This window comes from Pinus tabuliformis, chromosome 8 (genome assembly GCF_031772625.1).
Source record: "Pinus tabuliformis cultivar Carrire ecotype Pingquan chromosome 8, CPIR1, whole genome shotgun sequence".
NCBI classification, from domain to species: domain Eukaryota; kingdom Viridiplantae; phylum Streptophyta; class Pinopsida; order Pinales; family Pinaceae; genus Pinus; species Pinus tabuliformis.
In genome coordinates, this window is record NC_142294.1 from 1,958,194,740 (window position 1) to 1,958,218,544 (window position 23,805).

Below are 23,805 nucleotides of genomic sequence, written 5' to 3' on the forward strand. Positions count from 1 at the left end.
AGCCAAACAACATCTTGCGAAGCCAGATAGCCTCACAACTAGCTAGACTGGCTGCCATATACTCTGCTTCCGCTGAACTCAGTGCTACTGACTGCTGCTTCCGGCTGAACCATGACACTACTGTTGAACCCAACCCAAAACAACACCCTGAAGTGCTCTTCCTATCAGAAGCACAACCTGCCCAATCAGAATCAGTGTATCCTGCCAATCTCACTCCATCTCCCTGCCTGTAGTCCAGACCATAATCCACTGTCCCCTGCAAGTACCGCAAAATGTGTTTTGCAGCCACCCAGTGAACCTTCCTAGGCTCACACATAAACTGACTCATCGTGTTGACTGCAAAACAGATATCTGGTCTAGTGTTGACCAAATACATCAAGGAACCAATCAGCTGCCTGTACAATGTGGGATCCACCAACTCGGAATCCGAAGCATGAAGCTTCTTCCAGTTGGTGATCATCGGTGTCGACATGGGTCTACAATCCTCCATGTGGAATCTGCTAAGGATGTCCACAATATACTTCCCCTGCCCCAGGAAGAAATGCCCCTCCTCCTGCCACACCTCCAAACCCAAAAAGTAATGCATCAAGCCGATGTCCTTCATCTCAAACTCCGCTGCAAGATCTCTCTTGCAGTGCTCTATGAGTCTCTCTGCACCTGTAATGATCAAGTCATCCACATACAGCACCAGAATGAGAGGCTCCTCACCAATCACAATAAAGTAAAGGTTCGGATCTGCCTCACTCTTTGTGAAACCCATCCCCTGCAAGTATGCATCTATCCTGGAGTACCAAGCTCTGGGAGCTTGCTTCAGGCCATAAAGGGCCTTCTTCAATCTGCACACATGGGACTCCTTCCCATGCACCTCAAAGCCCTGTGGCTGCTCAATGTACACCTCCTCCTGTATGAAGCCATTGAGAAATGCGGTCTTCACATCCATCTGGTGGATCTTCCAACCCATCTCTGCTGCTATCGATATAATGGAGCGGATCGAAGTATATCGAGCCACGGGAGCGAAGGTCTCCTCATAATCAACTCCCTCTACCTGGGAGAACCCTCTAGCCACAAACCTCGCTTTGAATTTCTCAATGCTGCCATCTGCAGCATGCTTTACCTTGTAAAGCCATCTGGAAGTAACCACGGATTTGCCCTCAGGCCTCGGCACCACCTCCCAAACATCATTCTTCATGATAGAAGAATACTCCTCCTGCATGGCCTCTCTCCAGACCTGCTGGCTAGCTGCCTCCTCATAGCTAGAAGGCTCAGAGTCAAGGATGCTGGTAACCATCGCCATATAACTACAAAACCTCTCAGGTGGTCTACTCTCTCTGACCGGCCTCTTCGGCTCAGCAACAGATGTGGCATCTCTCAAGGTGTCCTGAAGCCACTTGGGCTTCCTCTTCCCTGAGCGCACTTCTTCCACCAGAGAATGAAACTCCTCCTCCTCATCATCATCAGTAGCCTGAACTCCTGACTGTCTGTCTGCTGTCCTCCTGCCTGCACCTGAACCTGTAGAAGCTGAGGTACCGTGTGAACTGTCCATCAGTGGACTCCCTAGTGAACTGCTCTGTGAACTGCTCTGCATGCTGCCCGGAGCACCAACCCTCTGGCTCGATGAGCCACTGCTCACTGATGGACCTGACATCCTCATAGATGTACCTCCGGATCCTCCTGATCCCTGCCCACTGGATCCTTGCGACTGACTCAACTGCTGCTGAGGGTCTGGCTGATCCAGATACTCTAACTCCCGTGACCTCCTAAAGGCCCTGTCCTCCTCGAACTTCACATCCCGTCTGACAACAACTCTCCTCTGTGCAGGAATGTAAATCCGAAAGGCCTTTGAGGTCTCACTGTAGCCCACAAAGATACCCTTCTCTGCGGTGGGCTCTAGTTTGGTCCTCTTCTCTTTGGGTATATAGGAGTATGTAATGCATCCAAAGATGTGAAGATGACCAATATCAGGCTTCTTCCCAGAGAAAGCCTCCTCCGGAGTCATGTGCCCCAAAGCACGATGCGGACTCCTGTTCTGCAAGTAAACAGCTGTGTTGCAGGCCTCTGCCCACAAGAACAATGGCAACCCCTGATCATGTATCATGGCTTTGGCAGCCTCTATGATGGATCTGTTCTTCCTCTCCGCAACCCCGTTCTGCTGGGGGTTGTAAGGAACAGTGAACTCCCTCCTAATGCCTGCCTCCGCACAATAGTCAACAAACTCTCCAAGGGTGTACTCTCCTCCATTGTCCGACCTCAAGGACTTGATCTTTCGACCTGTCTGAGTCTCCACAAGAGCTCTGAACTCCTGAAACCGCTTGAAGACCTCACTCTTGGTCTTCAAAAAATAAATCCAGGTCCTCCTGGAGTGATCATCAATGAATAAAACATAGTACTCATATCCACTCAAGGAAACATGAGACATCCGACCGCTCACATCGGAATGAATCAAATCAAGTATCCCCGTCGCTCTGCTGTCACTGCTGGGAAAAGGGGATTTGGCAAACTTGCCCATCGCACAACCTCTGCAAGTATCAAAGTGATCAGTACTGAAATCTGGCACACCTGTAGTGATCTCCCGCAATGTCCTCAAGGCTCCATGATACATATGTCCCATCCTGCGGTGCCAAATCTCACACAGCTCAGAATTGCTAGCTCTGCTGTCGGTACTACTGCTCAATGCCAAAAGGGGCTGAAATGCAAACTTGTACACCTTTGCATGGCGTACACCTATCACTCTAGCTGAATCAGCTGGAGCGCCCCTGGGATACATCAACACTTGTCCTCCCCTGAACAGTACCTCATATCCTCTGTCCTCCAAAGCTGAGACGGATATGAGGTTCTTCCTCATCCCTGGCACATAAAGAACCTCTGACACTTTCAAGGGAGGTTTGGACTCCCTCTGAAATGTCACTGTCCCCACCCCGACTGCTCTAACAACTCTGTCATCACCGAGTACTACCTCAATATCAATACCACTCTCTGAAAGCTCTGAGAAGTACTCACGGACTCCTGTCATGTGACGTGAAGCCCCACTGTCCACATACCAGATACCTGTAGATGCTCCGCTAATCGAGGGAAAAGCATGCTCCCTCTGAACCTGTTTGGCAGGTGATCCTGCACTAGAGGACTCACATGTAGTGAACGCAAACTCTCGGTCAAAACGACCAACAAAGTCCTCAATCTCTGCTGAAGCTGCCACGTCCTGGTTCTTCCCCTTCTTCTTCTTCTTCTCCGGACACACAACTGCATAGTGTCCCATCTTTTGACAATTCCAACACTTCACCTTGGAATAGTCCTTCTGTGTGTTCCCCTGTTTACCTTTACCTTTGCCTTTGCCTCCACCACCGCTTGTGGAAGCCTGCTTCTTCCCTTTGCCTTTCTTGCCTCCTGCCACCAGTGCTACGTCCTCATCCTGCTCAACTGGCTTGGCTGCCCCAAGTTGCCCTTTCCTGATCTCTGTCTGAATACAATCATCCCAAAACCTCTCCCATGTGGGAAGGGTCTCACGTGCACAAACCCCATCAGCAAAGTTCAACCATGAACGGGGGAGGCCATTCACTGCAATCCGCACCAACTCAGTGGGTGGAATGGCCTCTCCAATCGCTGCCAACTCATCTCTCACATTATTAATCTTTGTGAGATATCCAGCTGCACTATCATTACCCATCTTAATGTTCTTCAGCTTCTCCTTCAGGACCATCTTCCGGTTCTCATTGGTACTCTGGTAGAGATTGGACAATGCTGTCCACATCTCATGGGCATTGCTCTTTCCTCTCACATGAGGAATGCAATGGTCTTTGATTCCGTCTAGAATCAACCTCTTACCCTTATTGTTCTTCTTTTTATACTCAGCCAACTGAGTAACATCAGTGGGCACAACAACAGGGTTCTGTGCGGTATGCACCATGATATCCCAGACTTCTGCCTCCTCAAAGATACTCTGCATTCTCTCCTTCCAAACGCTGTAATTTATATGCCCATCCAGCCTATCCTCCACCCTCAATCCCAATGACATCCTGCTGTCCTAAAACTGAAAAATAGCACTGCTATAGTAAAGATAAAACTGCTGTTTATGAAAAAATCAGCTTGCTAGAATTTTTTGAGTGAAAAATCAGCAACTGTAATTTTTCCTTTTGCTGTCCCAAACTGCCCTTCAGCACTCAAGCTCCGATACCATGTAAAAATTTCTGTTTTCCCACCCCGGTTTTCAGTTTCTCCTTATTTCTCCCATGTAGTTAAATGCCCATTCCCATAACCATACATTTAACAGACTGAAAAAAATAAATATTGCTGAAAACACAAATTCTGGAAATTTTTCAGAATGCTGGAAATTGCAGAATTAAAAATCAGCAATTAAAAACAGCCATTAAAACACATTAAAACACTGATATTTTTGGTCAACTTGACCCTGGAAAAACCCCCTACAACTCTTGGGAAAACCAGTTTGAGAGCTCTTCTTTATTTCTGAAATTTGTCTTTTTACAGTGAGAATTATTCAGCAAAAAATCAGCAAGCAAATTTACAACTTATCTCCTTTCCCGTGCCTCACAGCAATCTGGAAATTACAGCAAACAGGACAGCAATAAATGCTGTACGACCTCCGTTTTGTGTGCAGAAAAATTAGCAAACTGCTCCTCGATTTTTGTGCAAAAATCTGCCTTTCACTATGTGCTGAATCAGCTGTACAAATCTGCTCAACTGCTGCCTTGGAATGTGTGCCAAGCTGCTGTCTCCTTCTCCTTCCTGCTCAGAAATCTCTCTTGCTCTCTTGCTCTCCTTCTCCCAATCTGCTCATGAAAGAATGAATGACCTTTTCCTCCTTTTCCTCCTTTAATATAACTCCAAGTGACTTTTGGGTGATCCAAGTGACTTTTGGGTGATCTCTAAATCCAATGGCTGAAATAGATTTAGATCAATGGTTGAGATTAAATGCTCATTTAAATCTCACTTTCTATTTTTTAATTCACCCCACTTTAATAAAGACCCACTTAGTCATTTATTTCCAAAGTCACTTTTCCTTTCTAATTTTTCATTGACTTTATAAAAGTCACTTTAAAATTAGACTTAATAACTTTATCACTTAAAGTCACTTTTAAATTAGATTTAACTTTATAAAATTTTAAAGTCACTTTAGGAGAAAAATTAAATTCTTTTGGACACTTTTCCCTAGGCCAAAGATCAAAGCCTAAGGGAACCACCTGTCCTCCGGTACCAAATTTCAACAACCCAGAAGAAACCTCCTTCGCTGTCCTAGAAGAAACCTCCTCTTCGCTGCCCCAAAAGAATCTCTTTTTTGTTGCCCTAGAAGAAACCTCTCTTCTTTGATCCAAGAAGAAGCCTCTTCTTTGCTACCCCAGAAGAATCTCTTTTTCGCTATACCTTCTTCGCACTTCTTTTCTGGACTCTACTTTGCACTTCTTCTTGTTGAGTTTCTTGCCTCTAAGTGAGGCCGAGTGTGGCTATATATACACCTCCACACATGTCCTTTAGGCTGACATGATCCCTAGAGGTTAGGCCGACTTCTTTCAGCATGTTCTTTCATCGTTGTAGGCTGACGTGAAGAGGATAAGTGACAAGGTCTTGGAGGATACTTTACATATACAATATTGACCTTTTACAAAGTGTAACATGACTTCATTACATGACAATGACTCTTATCATTTTATGAATAAATGACAATTAATTCCTAAAGACTCTCAATGGGAGTCTTGACTCAAAAACAAAATCTCTTGCTCACGAAACCCATGAAGCAAGTTAATATAATAATTTTATTTTTCTTTTTTACATCTCATTACATAAAATCATAATTACATGTCATTATGAAGGCCGAATCTAGTTACACTTTTCAACAGACCATTGGGTCCACTATGGTATTGAGTGAAATCTTATCCTTATTGAAAGAACCCTCAATAAGGGTTTGTTCAACAAAATGAATTTGATAAACCTAATCACCAACAAAGAAGAAGATAAGGGCTAGTGCCCTAGCCTTCCCTTCCACATGACTTGTAGCCTCTGAATGGATCAACCCAAGAAGCTTTGCGTGTCTTGGTGTACTTGCAAATATCTTTTGAAGCACGATTTCTATAAAAGATAAAAGGAAGAAGAATAGAAATATCAACCCACAAAATGTTTGCAAATGAAATGATAGTTCTTAATATGGCATAATGATCTCATAGTTCAACAACAACCATAATGGGAGGAGAGACTAGCCTTCTATATTTTTCTCATAAAATCTAGTTGAAAAACCTCTCCCAAAGAAAATAATTATTCGACTTATCACCGACAACTCGACGACTAAGTCACTTCATGAAAAAATATTTGTTTGCATTGCAATTTGCCCACAAGATGGAGTTGACTTGCATGAATAAGAGAAAGAAGCTAGTGATGAGGGTCGATTTGATTTGGTGAGCAATGATTTCCTTGCATGAGGGTTCACTTCACCTTCAAATGGCTAGTTTGCATGCATAAGAGGTATGGTGCCCCTCCGCCCCCTCAAATCTGCTCCTGAAGCATGCTCCGAGTGGGAGCGTATTGGGAGTGACCCCAGGAGTGCGCTCCCTAAAAAAGATTGTGCTCCTTGGAAATTCAGGAGCGATAGAGGGAGCTGTTGAAGATTGAGAACTATAATTTTTGAGCTGGGTAGCCTAATATTCAAGCCTATGGCCATATGTAATTCATGTTAATGTTAAATTCTTAAAGTAAAAGTGACACTCTCCTTTACCTTTCATTCTCATCCTTTTACTAAGTTTTTAACATTACCATGAAATGACTTAGGATGCTTGAGAGTGGTTCCGACCTCATTGGATTTCATATGGGGAAAGTAGAATTTTAGATCTCACTAAAAATCCAGCAGACTTATCAGTTTTTTAGGATTTCAAGATTGAGGGGATTGCAATGTTTCCATTGGATTTTGTCATGTACAAGGGTATGGAACTCGTATTTAATCAAGAACAAGAAGTCCTCCATGTACCTTGATTGTTAGTGACTTTGGTTGTCGAACTCCTCTATCATGACCCTACTAAAATTGTACCCATCACTCAAACAAAATCTTGACTTGACATGCTATGTTTTTTCTCTCTTATGTTAATGCTTAAAGGGTGATATTAATGACAAAGATCCCAAGATAGGCAACGATTTTGATGATATGTAGGTATTTGTTGTAGCATGATTTTTTTGATTGCTAGAAGCCATCTAGAGCCTATTTTTTGATGCATTTTCAGTTTAGAAATGGATTGCACTCGATGCTATTTTGGTTATGTGCATGCTTACATGCTATATAAATGAGAACTTGTAATTTGTGGACCTGTGGTTGATGAAGATTATAACTATTGATGAATGATGTTATATGGTTTAATCCATGTTTTTATGTTTTTTATCACTAATTCATCATTTTACATGCTTTTGTTGACATATATGCATCAAAATATATATTATATAAAAATCGCTCCCAATCGCTCTTGACTCGGTAGCTTTTGAAAATGTTGCTTCCCGCTTCCACTCCTGCTCCCAAGCAGTCTTGGTCTGACATTCCACTTGATTAACCCTAACCACCTCAACGTTCACTTTGGAGGAGGAAATGACTACTTGAGGGGTTTGACTTGCTTTTGGTAACTAGATCTCTAACGTCCTCCACCTTTTTGACTTGAAGATTCAACGTTCCTTGACTTTTTTGATCATCTTCAACATCTACTTGACTACTAACAACTAGTTTTGACTTTCCACTGGCTAGTTTCCATACACACGTGTGGCTTGGATGGGATGTCAACTTGCATGGATGGGTGATTGGCTAGATCTCCAATGCCTTTGCTGATTTGAAGAATTTGACACATGGGTTTTGTCTGCAAGAAAAAATTACATACCTTTTGAAGTAGAATTTGTCTCTGCATATCAAGTATGGAACCTAATTTGCCACCTTTTGACCTTGTGTGTCAGTTTGCATGTGTTTTGATTAGCTCCAAAAACTGCCTTATGGATAAAACGCCCTACCAGCTTTGTCCAATGTTTTGCTTGAGGTAGTTAGGCCATGTCACAAGGATTCCAATGAGCTATCACTTGCTCAATTTGGACCTGGGACGTTACCTCTAGGCGCACTTGATTCTTGCCAAGTGAGAATTGGAAATGAGGTTAACTCTTAGGTATGCCTTGCTTGATTGATGGATGTTGGCATTTGGGTTTTGTTTGGAGCATGCTTTACATCATGTTTGATGTAATGTTTGTCCATGCATGTCAAGGAATGACCTGCTTTTTGGCCATGACCTAGTCTGATGATTTCTCAATGCAGTTTGTTTGCAAGATCTATGATTTCATGCCTCAAGTCATTTTGAATACAGATGGATGGCTCTTTGCATCTTAACAGTAGGCAAGTAAGAAAGCCTTTCAGTCATCAACCTTCCTGGCTGAGTTCTGCCCTCTAATCCTAAGTATTCTAGGAAATTAGGAATATCTTTCTGCAATTAAAATGGCTTTCATTGTAGGCTAATAAAATGTACAATTCAAATTAGAGGCATAACTCTACTATTTTGTGGTGAGCTCAAATTGATTGGTATTCCTTCTTGTCCCATTTCTTTCAGTAAACCAGTCAAGAAGATATCCCCAAATCCTTTAAAATTTTCATATTTTTATCTGAATTTTAGAAATCAATAGTTTGCCAAATTTTATCTGACACTGTTACAAACAAGACGAGCAATCAATTGTAACTCGTCTCTATGCTACAACTCTTTCTGTGTTTTGTTGTTAAATGGATGGATAATCTTATTATTTTGGTTATCTTCGATTTCCTGTATACATGCTGGCTAGAGAGGTCAAAGAATGATTTCTAGGATATTACTTCACATGAATGCTATTTTTTCCTATTTTTGGTCAAGTCTTTGAACTGAATATGCTATGCTGGTTATCGATATATTCAGCTATAACATTATTACTAGGAACTCATTTTATTTTATCAATTTATGTCAATTTTTAATGGCAGGCAATAGGGCAAGTACTCTACATTCGCCCTTATGTAAATGACTTCAATACAGAATGGGTGCTTTCATCAGTCACATTGCTGACTCTGGGTGCAATTGTTACAACATATATAGGCGAAAAGATTTCTGAATTGAAGCTTGGAAATGGGACCTCCCTCTTAATCTTTACAAGCATTCTTTCATACTTACCATCATCATTTGGAAGAACAGTGGCACAGGCACTTGAAGATGGGAATTATATTGGTCTTGCTGCTGTTATCCTTTCTTTCTTCTTGCTCGTGCTGGGTATAGTCTATGTTCAGGCAAGTTTTTGTATTGTCACATTCTTAAGTTTATGATTTGAGGTTACTAGTTGTAGTACAATATCAAATAAAATGTTAGCTTGCAGGAAGCCGAGAGAAAACTTCCAATCAACTATGCCTCGAGGTATACTGTTAAAAGTGGAGGGCTTCAGAAATCTGCCTATCTACCTTTCAAGGTTAGTGGCTAAATAAAAACTTGGTGATTATCTGCTCTCAGATTTTCCCATATTTTTTGTTGTTTCACATCTATGTTTACAATTATTTAACGTTTTTCTGTTATGTTTTCTAAAGAAAGGAAATTCATATTAGCTTTATTGGTCTGATTCTTATTCTTCATATTTTAATTTAAGTATTTTCTTTTGAGTTTAGAAAGTGTGAGAAAATAGAAATAAAACTATGTAGTTCAGGTCTGAAAGCTTTTTCAGAGAAGAAAACACTATGGACATGAAGTTTATGAAGAAGAGTCAGTTGCACAGTCTATTAAACTACATAAAAACAATACAAAACATTACATATATTTAAACAAGTGATGCACCACCCACTCAGTGGCACATAATTGCAGTTTCATGGTATCCCCATTTATTTAACTCAATTGCATTCATTGAGGAATTGCATTACTGTGAGTTAAAAAATATAAAATCTACATCTGCATTACACCATGACAACAAAATGTCATAATGTTCAGTAAATTAAACATTATTTCCAACAACCCCCCTCATAATGTTCAATTTATTATCTTGAACTCCAAGAAGTTCTATAAATCTCTTGATCTTTTCCTTGATCAATGCTTTAGTACATATATCTACAAGTTGGTCTTCTGTTGAAAAATACACCAATTCCACTGTCTTGTTTTACTTTTCCTCCTGTTAGCTCTCGGACACTCCTTCGAGGAAAAGTCTAGCCTCATCAAACGGAAATGCCTAAGGCAACTATCAAGTGAAGCAACAGTGTCACTGGAAAGGTTCACTTCTCACTTTAGAATTGGATATACAAGGGAAGAATCCCTTTGGCTAATCCTAGGATCTGTTGTTAAGGTAGGTGGTGATCTAAGAACCTAGGATTAACTAACCCACTTTCAACTCATTTAAGCAACCCACTTGAATGTTGACAATGCTAGACCAAGTTCACCTGATTTGGATGAATGGGGTAGTTTTGGAAGCAATGGTAGAGAACTCTTAGGAAAGGGAAGGTGGTAAGATTGGAGATTATGCTTGGTTCTAATGCAAATTTAATGTGAGGTGATCAATGCCCAAATTAAATTAATTTGAAACTTAATGTGGTGAGTGTGTATCCAATTATTAGCTTAAATACAAGCAGACATATATAACATAACTAGGAATGAATTGCTCAAAATTTCAACATAAAATGAATACCACAATGAGATTTGCAATTATGTGTATATACCATGAGAGAAAAAATAAATTGCATGAACTATGAACATGTAAATGTAAATCTCTTCAATGTATCGTAACATGTATTCAAGATCCATTTAAGAATTTGCAGCAATTTAAAATGTGATATTATTAACCATGAACAATGTTTAAGTAAATCTAATCATTATGATTTAGAATGCTGGCTGAACTAAGAAAAATCTGAGTGTGTAACAGCAATAAAAATCACAGATTTACATGTGTTAAGTATGAACATTTATCATTAGATTTGTCTTTTAAAACAACAGAATGTTCCCCGTTGGTTTTGGAATACATCAATTAAATTTAACTTAGAATGTTCAATTGTGCTCCATATTATGTGTATAAATGTTTGTTTTTATGTCCATAAATTGCACACCTTAAAAATATTAAATTCGACACGTTAATCTGCAATTAAATCATCAGGACTATAAATGATATACTGTTGTAACAAATTGGCAGGAGTGAAAGGTAGCCATTTAATGACATATTATTCACCATGAGCATTAAAATTGCACTTTATCATTGAAATATGTGTGAATTTTTTTTTTTTTTATTTGCTATTTTGACTAGTACAAGAAAGAAGAATTCAATTCCTAGTTAATTTTAAGAGACCAACAACATTATTTGGGCAAACTGTAACAACCATTCCATCAAATACCATCCACTTAAACATATTTCTAATTTTTAATAAATAATATTTGCAGAAATGTGAGTTTTAACTAGTTATATTTAGCAACTCTATTTTCAGCAAATTTATACCTGAGAGAAAGGGAGGACCGATTTCAGCCTCATCCTCCTTGTCGGTGTCGTAAATGGGAGCACAATCAAATTGAGGACCAACAACTTCCCATTTCTCTTTTTTAATACAAAACTAATCTCCAATGTTGTCTTCTAAGGGAAAAATGGGATCACCTTCCTCAAGGTTCTCAAAAGGAGAGTCATCAGGAGTAATATCCTCAAGAAAGGTAAGGTTAGTTTGAACTTCATCCTTCCCAACGCATGTGTTCTTAAAATCATCCTTTTCGTCATGTGGACCCGAGGAGGACTCGTCTTCTTGCTTATTTCTTAAATTCTCAATGTCTTGATGATGGTCAATGAAGGCTTCCTCTTGGATGCTTAATGTGGGGCATACTTGAAAATGTCTAAGAAATCCATCAACGAACTCCTCAATAGATGAGATGCTCTTAGGTTCATGATCATGCAGCCATGAGTTATGACCACTGAGAGATCCCATGAACAACAACATAAGGACATCTTGGTGAACAACCTCCTCTCTTGAAGCATGTGCATTAAATCTTTCTACGTGGTCAATTGCGAAGAGTGGATCACCATCAAACACGGGTACCCCACGTACCATCCTTCCCGTGACATGATTAGGGTGACGAGGGGTGCTAGCAATGTCCAAAGCAGGAATTTTATCAAAGAAGGACAACCTATTTGAGATATACATGAAAAATATGTAGGAGTCACTAGGGTGAATTTAAAGATGCCTAGAAAAATGCTTGCTTCACCCTACAAACATCGACCTTAAAGTTCAATGAAGAACTAGGGGTTCGTTCTTCCAATGGAATCGTGAATAATGTTATGTCAATATGTCGTATGGGGAACAAAACACATGTTTTGTGTCCTCGACGATGGCGCCAAAATGTCATCGCTCAAATTAGCAGGGGTCCTAAAAGGGGATCCTTGAAGGGCTACTATTAGGCTAAGGGCAACAATTGAGCGATAGCCCACAGTCACCTCGGCTAAGGCTCCCTACTCTTTACGAAATTTTATTGATGGGAGGAGACCCGTTATGATAAGGATCACGAAATGGATGGACCAATGATAGGGTGAGGGGTGATCCTAGAAGCCTATTCACAAGAGAGGCTCAAATATATGGCTTGCTTGTCTTGGAAGACAAGATGGAAGGCTCTCAAGGAAGGGCTTGGGGAGAATTTCAAGGGTTAGGTTTTGAGTATGTGCCTTATAAAGGAGATCCTTAAGCCCTAGAATTCTTGTGGAAACTTGGGTCCTAGGTGATCTTTGAAGAATTAACCTTGATAGTGCATGGGACCATACGGGACCAAGTGTTAGGTTAAGGGGATGGGATTTGGTAACCAATGATATGCTTAACCTAGTTAGGGAGGGGAAAGGATCAAGGAATGAATTTTCAATAAAAGGCAATGGAAGGATCCCAGTGAGATTTATAGCCTAAGGGAAACCAAGGGCAATAATTGGTCTTCGAGCTAGGGTTTGCGATATCTCAAGATACCACTGTTGGAATCTCATAAAATTTAGAGGGCTTCTTGAGGACACACCAATGCAGTTGTTGACAAAAAATCGAAGTATTTTGATGGCTAGATCGTGATATAATTTATGCCCTAGGTGACCTAGAGGACTAGACCTAGAGAAGAGGAAAGGGGAGAAGGAGAATAGGTTTAAGGTGATCACCTTTGTGTGGAACAATGCCTAATCCTTTGGGGAGATTGGGGTCAGGTAGAATTATGACTATGGACCTTTGAATATAGGTCAAGGAGGCCTCAAAGACAACTTTGCTTGGCACTAGGGCAACAACAAAAGCAACTTCAAAGACTTTATACTTTGTTTTGCAAGGTAAATGGCTTGTCAAGATGAATTTTAGTAATGAAACATCCCTAGGAACATTCGTTCATTATACATGGCCCATACACGAAGCATTCACTATCCAAAAACAAAATTTCCACAACTTTGCATAAGAGATACGACAAATAAGCCCTAGTATAGCGAAATCCCAGCAACAATTTATGTGACAAAATTAGAAAGAAATAATAGCATTAAAATGTACTTACATGTATAAGAATATATCCAACAATCCAAAAAACTTGCCATCAAGAAGCTCCAAGACATGAAAATTATCCTAACATCAAAATTCATTCCATGCTCCAAAAATTCGTCCTTCAAGAAGGATAGAGAAAATCTCTAATGAGATACTAGTTCCAAATCCAAGTGATGATGCAAAAATGAATCCTCATCACTTCTATTTATACACTTCTAATGAGCTTGATTTAGCTACTTGGGCCTACATTAGCTACTAAAATAAAAAAAAATGTGCAAAATAACTAACTTTTGGTGACAAACCCACCAAACTAGCTCATAAACAAAAGAGTAAGCCTCTTAAGAGGTCGAATGGTCAATAATACATGTCGTTGGGCCTTCTAAGAAGCCGGATGAAGTCCATAAGTGCCACAATGATGAATAGGACTCCCAAAAGTAGTGGACAAGGGGTTGGCTCCTTGATCTTCAAATAATAAACCTGTGGTGCTCCCAATGGGTGTGAGGGCACACAAGTAACCTCATGGGTCTACAAGTAGGTCAAAGATGCTTGTAGATCATCCGTAAGGGCTTAAATGTTGGTATAAGTGATGCCACATCAACATACAGGTCCTGGGTGATCTACCAAGTGGATGGTACAACTGTGGAGCTGATTGGGCATGGTGAACTAGGTGCATCTTCCTCGTCCAATAAGTGAATCTCGAGTAATCTTTGAACATCTCCGGGGATCCATGGAGTGCTGTCTACTACTGTGGAGGTCCATGGCTCTCAACACACACCCTGCATTTGCCAATGTAGCCCTCTGGAGGGTTAGAACACCGTATAGGGAGACCAAACCCAATATGGAGACCATGTGCAATCCTACATAAGATCCAATGCGTCCCTTAGCCTTCCAGTACAACACGTCATTTAAGGAAATCGAGTCAAAGAGCCTACAAACCATGGGCAACAGGTGGGCACTTCATAATGGCATGCCCTTCCATAATGGGCTTTGGCATGTGCTAATATCTTCAAGCTCCAAATCGGGTTAACCGAGTATCCTATTAAGTGGTTTCTACTTTTAAAGGGGATAGTATGTCCAAGGTATATCCTTCAAAAGGTGGTGGCATGTGATAAAGAAATGAGTGGAGTATGGAATGAAAGGGGCATCCCTAGGCCACGTGCTGGAATACAAGGGTAGCTAATAAAAGGGAAGCCCACACTTGTGTATATAATGCAAGGAGGGAGCAATCGTGATGCATGAGGTGCCCCAACCTTGATTTTCCACCCTTCTTTATATGCCTTTTGCCTTTTATAATTTTTCTTTAATTAACTGCTTGGGGCTGAAGCGATAAGAGCATGATGTGTAAGGTATAACAATGGATACCCCCTTTAAGGTAGGGCGGTTCATTGCTTTCAAGGGGTTGGGACAACCTTGATTTTTCCACCCTTTTTTATATGCCTTTTGCCTTTTATGATTTTTCTTTAATTAACCGCTTGGGGCTCAAGTGATAAGAGCATGATGTGTAGGGTATATCAGTGAATACCCCCTTTAAGGTAGGGTGGTTCATTGCTTTCAAGGGGTTGGGACAATCATGGGTTCCTGAATGACAAAAGAGGCTTATTTAGGGCCTATAGTGTTGATTTCTGGTAGCATCGGATGTGCTCTAAGCCTAAAAATTTGCAGGGAGGCTACGACACATGTATTCCAGAATACCCAGAAATCGTTTTGGGAAATTTCATCCGGACACACTTTTATTAAAATAATTAATTATTTTTAATGGATGCCTAAGTCTAAACTTAGGAAATTAAAATAATTAAAGGGTATTAATAAAATTGGGTGTGAATCTTCTTGAAAAAGACGAAGATCAAGTCCATATGATCTGAGCCATTGGTTAGAATTTAATCTGGGCCGTTGATTACTCAATGAGAAAATGATAAGAAAGACTTCGATGGGCATTTGGAAGACACATCGAGTGAGATCAAGAGATTGATTTCTCAAGAGAGAAGTGTAGCATTTGCTGGAGAAGTCATTGAGGAGATTTCTTGTAGTGAGGGGCAGGGATAGTTTTCCGGTTGGAGAGTTTCCTGATCCAGGGATACATTGCAAAGAAGGTAGAGAGAGATCCAGAAGAGGCAGCGTAGTACCACGCAGAGCTTCAGAGGGAGTCCGAGATTCAGCTGGGAAGTCGAGTTCCAGAGCCAAAAGCCGGGGTGTGAGATCGGAGGGCCAAGGGAATGAAATTCCAGACAACAGAAGATCTGTGGAAGAGGTGATGCAGACCCCAGAGAGGCTGACGCAGATCTGCGTAGGCTGACGTAGAGGCTGCATAGAGCTAGCGTGGGGCCAACCATCCAGGGCCTGGATTAGTGTCGGTTCTCCAGTGATAGTGTGAGGTATTTCTCACCAATTTCTCTGCCAATTAGATTTTCTGTATCGGATAGCCAGAAAGGCATCCAAAATTTGTATTCAGAAACTATTGCATAATAATACAAACCCTCAGCTGCTGCACCGGTTTTCCTTGTGAAAATTCTATCACTGCAGTGAGTGATTTACTTTTCCTACTCATTCCAGCATAAATTATTCATGAAATCATTTCAATAAACATTAAAATAAATACTGCTGTAGATATCACACCGTAATACAGAAACAAACATATGCACAAGAATCAACACATTAACACAAATATTTTGGACTAATGTCCCCGGAAAAACCCAATGTGGGAACACTGGTGCAACAAGGGAGGATTTTATTATTCAGCAATTTTCTAGGACAACAGGGTGCCAAACTGGCTTACCCATAGATAGACAAATTCTCCAGCACTTCTTCTGAACCCAGCGTCGGCCCTGCTGACCTCTGCGTGGCATGAAACCCTCTGTGTCAGCCTGTTGAGACTCTACACAACCTCTCTGGCCTTCTGCGTCACTCTTGCAGCCTCTGTGTGGATGATACAGGCCTGCTGGCTCTGCGCAATCTCTGCTGCCTCTGCGTGGCTCCCTCTAGCCTTGCGCCTGCCTTTTCTGCCTCTGCACTGATCTCCCACTCGTTGTTCCGTACTTGCTGCCTCCTGACTGCTCACCAGACCACTGGTTCAATTTCTCAGCTAAACCTGCTCCAGAAATTGAAGTGATTGGTCTCCCTCAGTGTGTTCTCCAAGTGACCCTCAAGCTTCATCTTATACTTTTTTGTTGACAAATCAACAGCCGAGATTAAGTCCCTAATCAACGGCTAAGATTAGATTTGGCTTGATCCATAACTTTTGGACCATTCTAACATAGTTTTATATTACTTCACATTAATATTTTATTTTCTCAGATTTGGCTTGATCCATGACTTTTGGACCATTCTAACACAGTTTTATATTACTTCACATTAACATTTTATTTTCCCTAAGTTTAGACTTAGGGATTACATTAAAAATATTAATTATTTTAATCTTTGAGGTTTCTGCGAGTCTCATGTTTGTGTAGATTTTCTTACGGATCCATCGCATTCAATTTCTTGTTAGATCGACGTTTCGAACTAGCAACGGTGGTTCATCTTCAGGATGTGAAAGAATTAATTGAAACACTGGTCTTATTTGTCAAATATATATAGAGATGCAAGAGATGCTTAGCTGACAGATCTTTAAATTATTTTTAATTGTTCTATTTAATTGTATTATTGTTAATTTTATTAGTATTAATTATTTCATGTTTTATTTCTATCTATTTTAATTATATTTGCTTTAATTAATTTAATTACATTTGTTTTTAAATTAATTGTTTCTTTTAATTATTTTGATTTTAATTGATTTATTAATTAAAATTAAAATACATATTCATGTTTATTTATTAATTAGTTAAAATTTAATATATATATGTACATATACATATTAGTTTATTAATTAAAATTAAATATGTATATGTATTTAATTAATTTATTAATTAAAATTAAAATACACATATATGGGTTATATTTATTTTATTATTTTAATTGATTATTAATTTTAATTGTTATGATCCTATTTGTTTATGTTTTAATTTTAATATGTCTCAGGATGCGTTGTCTTATTCTAATGAATTATTATTTTAATTTCAATTAATTTATAAATTAAAATCAAAATACATATCCCTATTCTAGTTAATTAATTCTTTAGTTAATTCAAATTATTTTAATTTAAATTAATTTCTTAATGAAAATTAAAATACATGTCCATGTTTATTTATTAATTAACTCTTAAGTTATTATGTTTGATGAATTATTATTTAATTATTTTAATCCTAGTTAATTTATTGATTAAAATTATTATAATTCTAATTAATTTATTAATTAAAATTATAATATATATCCATGTTAATTTATTAATTAAAATTAAATATGTCTATGTACATATACATATTTATTTATTAATTAAAATTAAATATGTATATGTATTTTAGTTAATTTATTAATTAAAATTAAAATTAAAATACATTTGTAAGGGTTATATTTATATTTATTTCATTATATTTATTTATTTTATTATTTTAATTAATTATTAATTATTAATTGTTATGATTCTACTTGTTTATGTTTTAATTTTTAATTTGTTTTAGGATGTGATGTCCTATTCTAATTGGGTTAATTAGCCCTTTGGTTTTAATTTGTTTTAGGAGGTGATGTCCTATTCTAATTGTGCCTCCTAAAACAAAAAATTAAAACCAAAGGGCTAATTAACCCAATTAGAATAGGACATCACCTCCTAAAACATATTAAAAATTAAAACATAAACAAGTAGAATCATAACAATTAAAATTAATAATTAATTAAAATAATAAAATAAATAAATATAATGAAATAAATATAAATATAACCCTTACATATGTATTTTAATTTTAATTTTAATTAATAAATTAACTAAAATACATATACATATTTAATTTTAATTAATAAATAAATATGTATATGTACATAGACATATTTATTTTTAATTAATAAATTAACATGGATATGTATTTTAATTTTAATTAATAAATTAATTAGAATTATAATAGTTTTAATCAATTAATTAACTAGGATTAAAATAATTAAATAATAATTCATCAAACATAATAACTTAAGAGTTAATTAATAAATAAACATGGACATGTATTTTAATTTTAATTAAGAAATTAATTTAAATTAAAATAATTTGAATTAACTAAAGAATTGATTAACTAGAATAGGGATATGTATTTTAATTTTAATTTATAAATTAATTGAAATTAAAATAATTAAGATAATAATTCATTAGAATAAGACAACGCATCTTGAGACATATTAAAATTAAAACATAAACAAATAGGATCATAACAACTAAAATTAATAAACAATTAAAATTAATAATAAAATAAAATAATAAAATAAATAAATATAATGAAATAAATATAAGTATAACCCATATATATGTATTTTTTATTTTTTATTTTTTATTTTCTGAATAAAGACTAATTCTATTAAGAGAAGAAAAGTATAGTACAATCAAGCTTGCATACAAGCCAAGCAGAGAAGCAAGGGAGCTGGAGGTGATAGGCTATCAACCTTGCTCCTTAGAGATAGTCAATGAAACGGCCATAGAAAGCACATGAATACAAAAGGATAGCACTGAGCAGAGAAAGCTACCCCGAGGGGTTAGTTCCTGCAAAACGACATTTTTTGCCTTTTTTCTTGCTCACTTTGACCCACCCAGTGGAGTTTGGCTGAGCCATAACAAGTTGTAGATTATTCTGCACTGGCGGCTGAGTATCCTTATCAGAGTCTGAGGACGAAGATAAATGAGAACGTTTCTGAGAAATCTGAGGGTTAGAGGGAGCCGCCGGATCGACCGAGGGAGCATCCATCAGAATCTCATCATTCTGCATATCAGCTTCAATTTCCTCATCATTCTGCACATCTGCTTCAGATTCCTCCTCCTCCGAACTAGAGAAATCTAAATCATCCAAAGGACGGGGAGGCTCAAAAGGATTCCATCTCTTGGATTTGGGCTTGCGATTCAGATTCTTCTTTTTATCGGTGAACTGGGAGCAAGTGCTCTGGAGGTGCCCCGTTTGGTGACAATGGCGGCAGCGGAAGGCTGTGTTCTCGTAATCCAATGGCTGAGTCCAGTGGAAATCTCCAAACTTGAGATTAATCTGATCCGACAGTCCTTTGCTGATATCTATTTCTGCACACAGTCTGCCGTAAGTGTAGAGACCATTTACCTTTCTTGAGGTATCTGTAGCCAGGTAGCATCCTAAAGTATTTCCAATGGCTAAGAAGACAGAGAACTCCTATAAATGAGCCGGAAGATTCGGGAGCCTGACCCAAATGGGAAGCTTGGAAATGACAGCTGTAGAAGGGTCGAAGTCTGGAAACCAAGGGGTGAGAAAAAGCCCAGCCGAACCCAGAACCAAGGGCCTCCCGTTAAGGCCTTCTGGTAGTCTTCATTTAAGTCAAAAACCACCAGGAAGAAACCTTTGAACCTAAGAAGATCTTGCATTTTTTAGTCCAAGAGGAATGGACCCATTGGTAAAGATCCGCTGTGCGAGGCCATAGCCCATTAAATTTGCATATGAGTGCTGATTCTGCAAGTATCTGGTAGCGATTTTCAATCTCAGGATTATGGAAGTTAATGGAGGGAATTTCCTCTGATTTGTCTACTAGAAATGGCTTTGGAGCACCATTTAGCTGGGCTGCCTTCGAAGAGAACTGAGGTTGGGCAGCGTCTTTGCGAGCTGCATCTTTGTAAGAGAAAGAAGGGGCAGAGGAGGTCTGCCCAAAGGAACCACCTCTTAAACGGAAAGAAGCCCCAATAGAAGCGTCCTTTTGAATGCTGTAAAAGGAGAGAGGAAGGGGATTCATAAGTTGCTTACCCTTATATAGTAATTTGAGGTAAGAGGAGGGGATCCCTAGCCGGCGTTCGAGTTTTTGCAAAAGATCCTGCACGAGATCTGTTGCGCGAACCCATTGCATTGACGTTTTGCCCGAGAGATTGACTTGGATCTGAAATGCATGTGTTTCTTTAGGCAGATATGGCTGGTTCAAGAGAGGAAGCTGCTTCAGATTTGTGCCCGTCTGAGATTGCTGCCTTACGGTTGCATGCCCACAGATCTGGTTTTTGTTAAGGCTTCTTGTTCTTCTGGGCTTCTGATCTGTTGGTTCAACGTCAGATCTGAGCAGCTGAATGTTGAAGGTGCCCATAACTGTATCATTTGCAGTTTTGATCAAAGGGGCAAAGGATTCAGGCACCGCGGCTTCCAGATCTATATCTTTCGACTTGGAAGCAGCATAGGCATTCCAATCTACCAGCAGGGAAGGGGATTTTTGCTGGTCGGTGTTACTGGGTGCTCCCATAAACCACGCCTACGCTGTCCTCTGAGGCTCGCCTGGAACAACGGTGATGCAATCTTTACATTCCTGAGCGCACTCAAATCCAATGAGAGGCCGAATGTGGACGGCGACTTGAACACACTGCGGAACATCTTTCTCCGACGCTCCGTCATTGAATGAAGCAGTACCATGCCCTCCCCCTTTGACATTGCCAACGTTGTTCCCGTTGCTGTCCATGGCGATCCCCGAATGAAACCCTCGCTCTGTTCTTGCAGCTCTCAAGTCTCCATATATATGTATTTTAATTTTAATTCATAAATTAATTAAATACATATACATATTTAATTTTAATTTATAAACTAATATGTATATGTACATATACATATTAAATTTTAATTAATTAATAAATAAACATGAATATGTATTTTAATTTTAATTAATAAATTAATTAAAATTAAAATAATTAAAAGAAACAATTAATTTAAAAACAAATATAATTAAATTAATTAAAGCAAATATAATTAAAATAGATAGAATTAAAACATGAAATAATTAATACTAATAAAATTAACAATAATACAATTAAATAGAACTAAAAATAATTTAAAGATCTGTCGACTAAGCATCTCTTGCATCTCTATATATATTTGACAAATAAGACTAGTCTTTCAATTAATTCTTTCACATCCTGAAGATGAACCACCGTTGCTGGTTCGAAACGTCAATCTAAAAAGAAATTGAATGCGATGGATCTGGAAGAAAATCTACACGAATTATTTTAATATCTCCCAAACTGTTTAGAATTTGCCCAAACCCTTTCTGGATATTGAGATCTCATGTGCCTTAGCCTCTCCACCAAGTTTCGTGGCTAGAGCACATCCGATGCTACCCCAAATCAACATTCCCGCATTGAGTTTTTTCGGGGACATTTTCCAAAAACAACGGTGTCAATTGTGTGTGTGGTTGTTTCTTCTTGCTCAATTCTTGTTTCCACATATAATTTAATTAGTGAAGGTTGCAGTTGTATTTTCTTTGATATTTACAGTGTAACACAATAAATAACTTGCATGAATTAACAAGTAGGAGAAGTAATATTAGTTTGCTGCAGTAGGGATTTGGGTCTCCAAATTTTCACATGGTATTAGAGCGCAAGTGAAGCAAGAGAGCAGACCGGAAGAGCCCAATGTTGAAGAGAAGGAGGGAGATCGAAGTGTTGCGTAGGCAACAGATCGAATCCCCAGAGGGATTGTGTAGTCCAGGCCAGGAGGGCAAGATTCTCAAGGAAAATCTCTCTCTGAGTGAGTTGACAGAGAGGTAAGATTTCCAGTTCATGATTTGTCAGTGGCAGAGGGAGCAACAGATTCAACGCAGAGTAGTCTTTAGGTGGGACGCAGTTTTTTGCAGCGTTTGTTGGGTTAGAAAAGTGTCAGAAGAAGGAAGAAGACACTTTTTGAGGGAATTTCTTCCTCAGTGAATTCTGAGCCAAGGAATTCTATTTCTCAGTTGCTGAGCAGCAATAGCGAGGAGCAAATCTACTAACTCCAGTAGGGAGTGCGTAGGCTAGCCTAGTAGCTGCGCAAAGGAGAGAGGGAGCAGTTCGACTTTTGTTGGCAAAGATGGCAGCTAATGGGTTGAGAGATCAAGATCGATTGGATGGAGCATCCAACTATGTGATCTAGAAGGCTAGGATCTCTTGCCTTCTAGACGAGCATGATCTCAAAGCCTATGTTGATAGTGTGGTAGTTGTACCCGCCAATGCAGATCCACTCAAGAAGTACAAGGCTGAGATGGTGAAGGCCAAGCGGTTGATCCTCGACGGAGTGAGGGATCACGTTGTATGTCACATCGCTGGCAAAGGGACAACCAAAGAGATGTGGGATGCCTTGGCTACATTGTATCAAGGATCTTCCGAGTAGCGGACGATGTACTTGGAGGAGAAAATGAGATCCACGAGGATGGAGAAGGGGGAATGCATTGATTCGTTCCTATCGAAGCTTCAGGATGTTTGAGACCAGTTGGCAGCTGTAGGATCAGCGCCTCAGCCTACAGAGATGGTGAGGTTGGCCCTGAATTCAGTATCAGAAGAATGGTAAGTATTTGTCCAGAGTATCCTGGGGAGAGAGAAATTGCCAGATTGTGAAGGGATGTGGGCCACTCTTCAACAGGAAGAGATGAGGCAAGACTGTTGATTTGGGGTAGCATCGGATGTGCTCTAGCCACGAAAATTGGTGGAGAGGCTAAGGCACATGAGATCTCCAATATCCAGAAAGGGTTTGGGTAGATTCCAAGCAGTTTGGGAGATATTAAAATAATTAATATTTTAATGGAGTCCCTAAGTCTAAACTTAGGGAAAGAAAATATTAATGTGAATTAATATAAAACTGTGTTAGAATGGTCCAAAAGTCATGGATCAAGCTAGTTCTAATCTTAGCAATTGATTAGAGACTTAATCTCGGCCGTTGATGTGTCAACGAGAAAAGTATAAGAGGAGGCTTGAAGGTCACTTGGAGAACACATTGAGGGAGACCAGTCAGTTCAATTTCTGGAGCGGGGTTAGCTGAGAAATTGAACTAGTGGTCTGGTGAGCATTCAAGAGGCAGCAAATATGGAGCAGAGAGGCGGGATCAGCTACTGAAGATCAGCGCTGAGGCAAAAGAGGTAGATGCAGGGATTTTCAAGTAGACACAAAGGCAACAGAAAACTGCACAGTCACTAGCTGGGCTTGCGTGGGTGACACAGAGAGGCCCAGGGCTGACGCAGTCAAGTAGGGGCTGACACAGAGGGTTGGAAAGCCACGTAGAGGTCAGCCGGGCTGACGTTGGGATATGGAGAAGTGCTGGAGAATTATTGCTCTCTGTGGGTAAGCCAGTTTGGCGCCTTGTTGTACTGAAGAATTGCTGAATAATAAAAACCTCCCTTGCTGCACCGGTTTTCCCGCATTGGGTTTTTCCGAGCACTGATGTCCAAAATAACTGTGTCAATGTGTTGAGTCTTGTGCATAAGTTTGTTTCTGTATTACGGTGTGATATCTGCAACAGTATTTATTTTAA

General features: G+C 39.2%; 1 protein-coding gene across 1 annotated transcript in view; it reads left to right on the top strand.

Moving 5' to 3' along the window:
* LOC149244300 (preprotein translocase subunit SCY1, chloroplastic-like) overlaps positions 1-23,805 on the top strand; it is a 245,387-nt gene that overhangs the window by 154,300 nt on the left and 67,282 nt on the right. The window contains exons 4-5 of the mRNA XM_089374790.1: positions 8,963-9,266; positions 9,353-9,438. Of these exons, the coding sequence (XP_089230916.1) occupies positions 8,963-9,266; positions 9,353-9,438 (390 nt within the window). The remainder of the gene's footprint in view (positions 1-8,962; positions 9,267-9,352; positions 9,439-23,805) is intronic.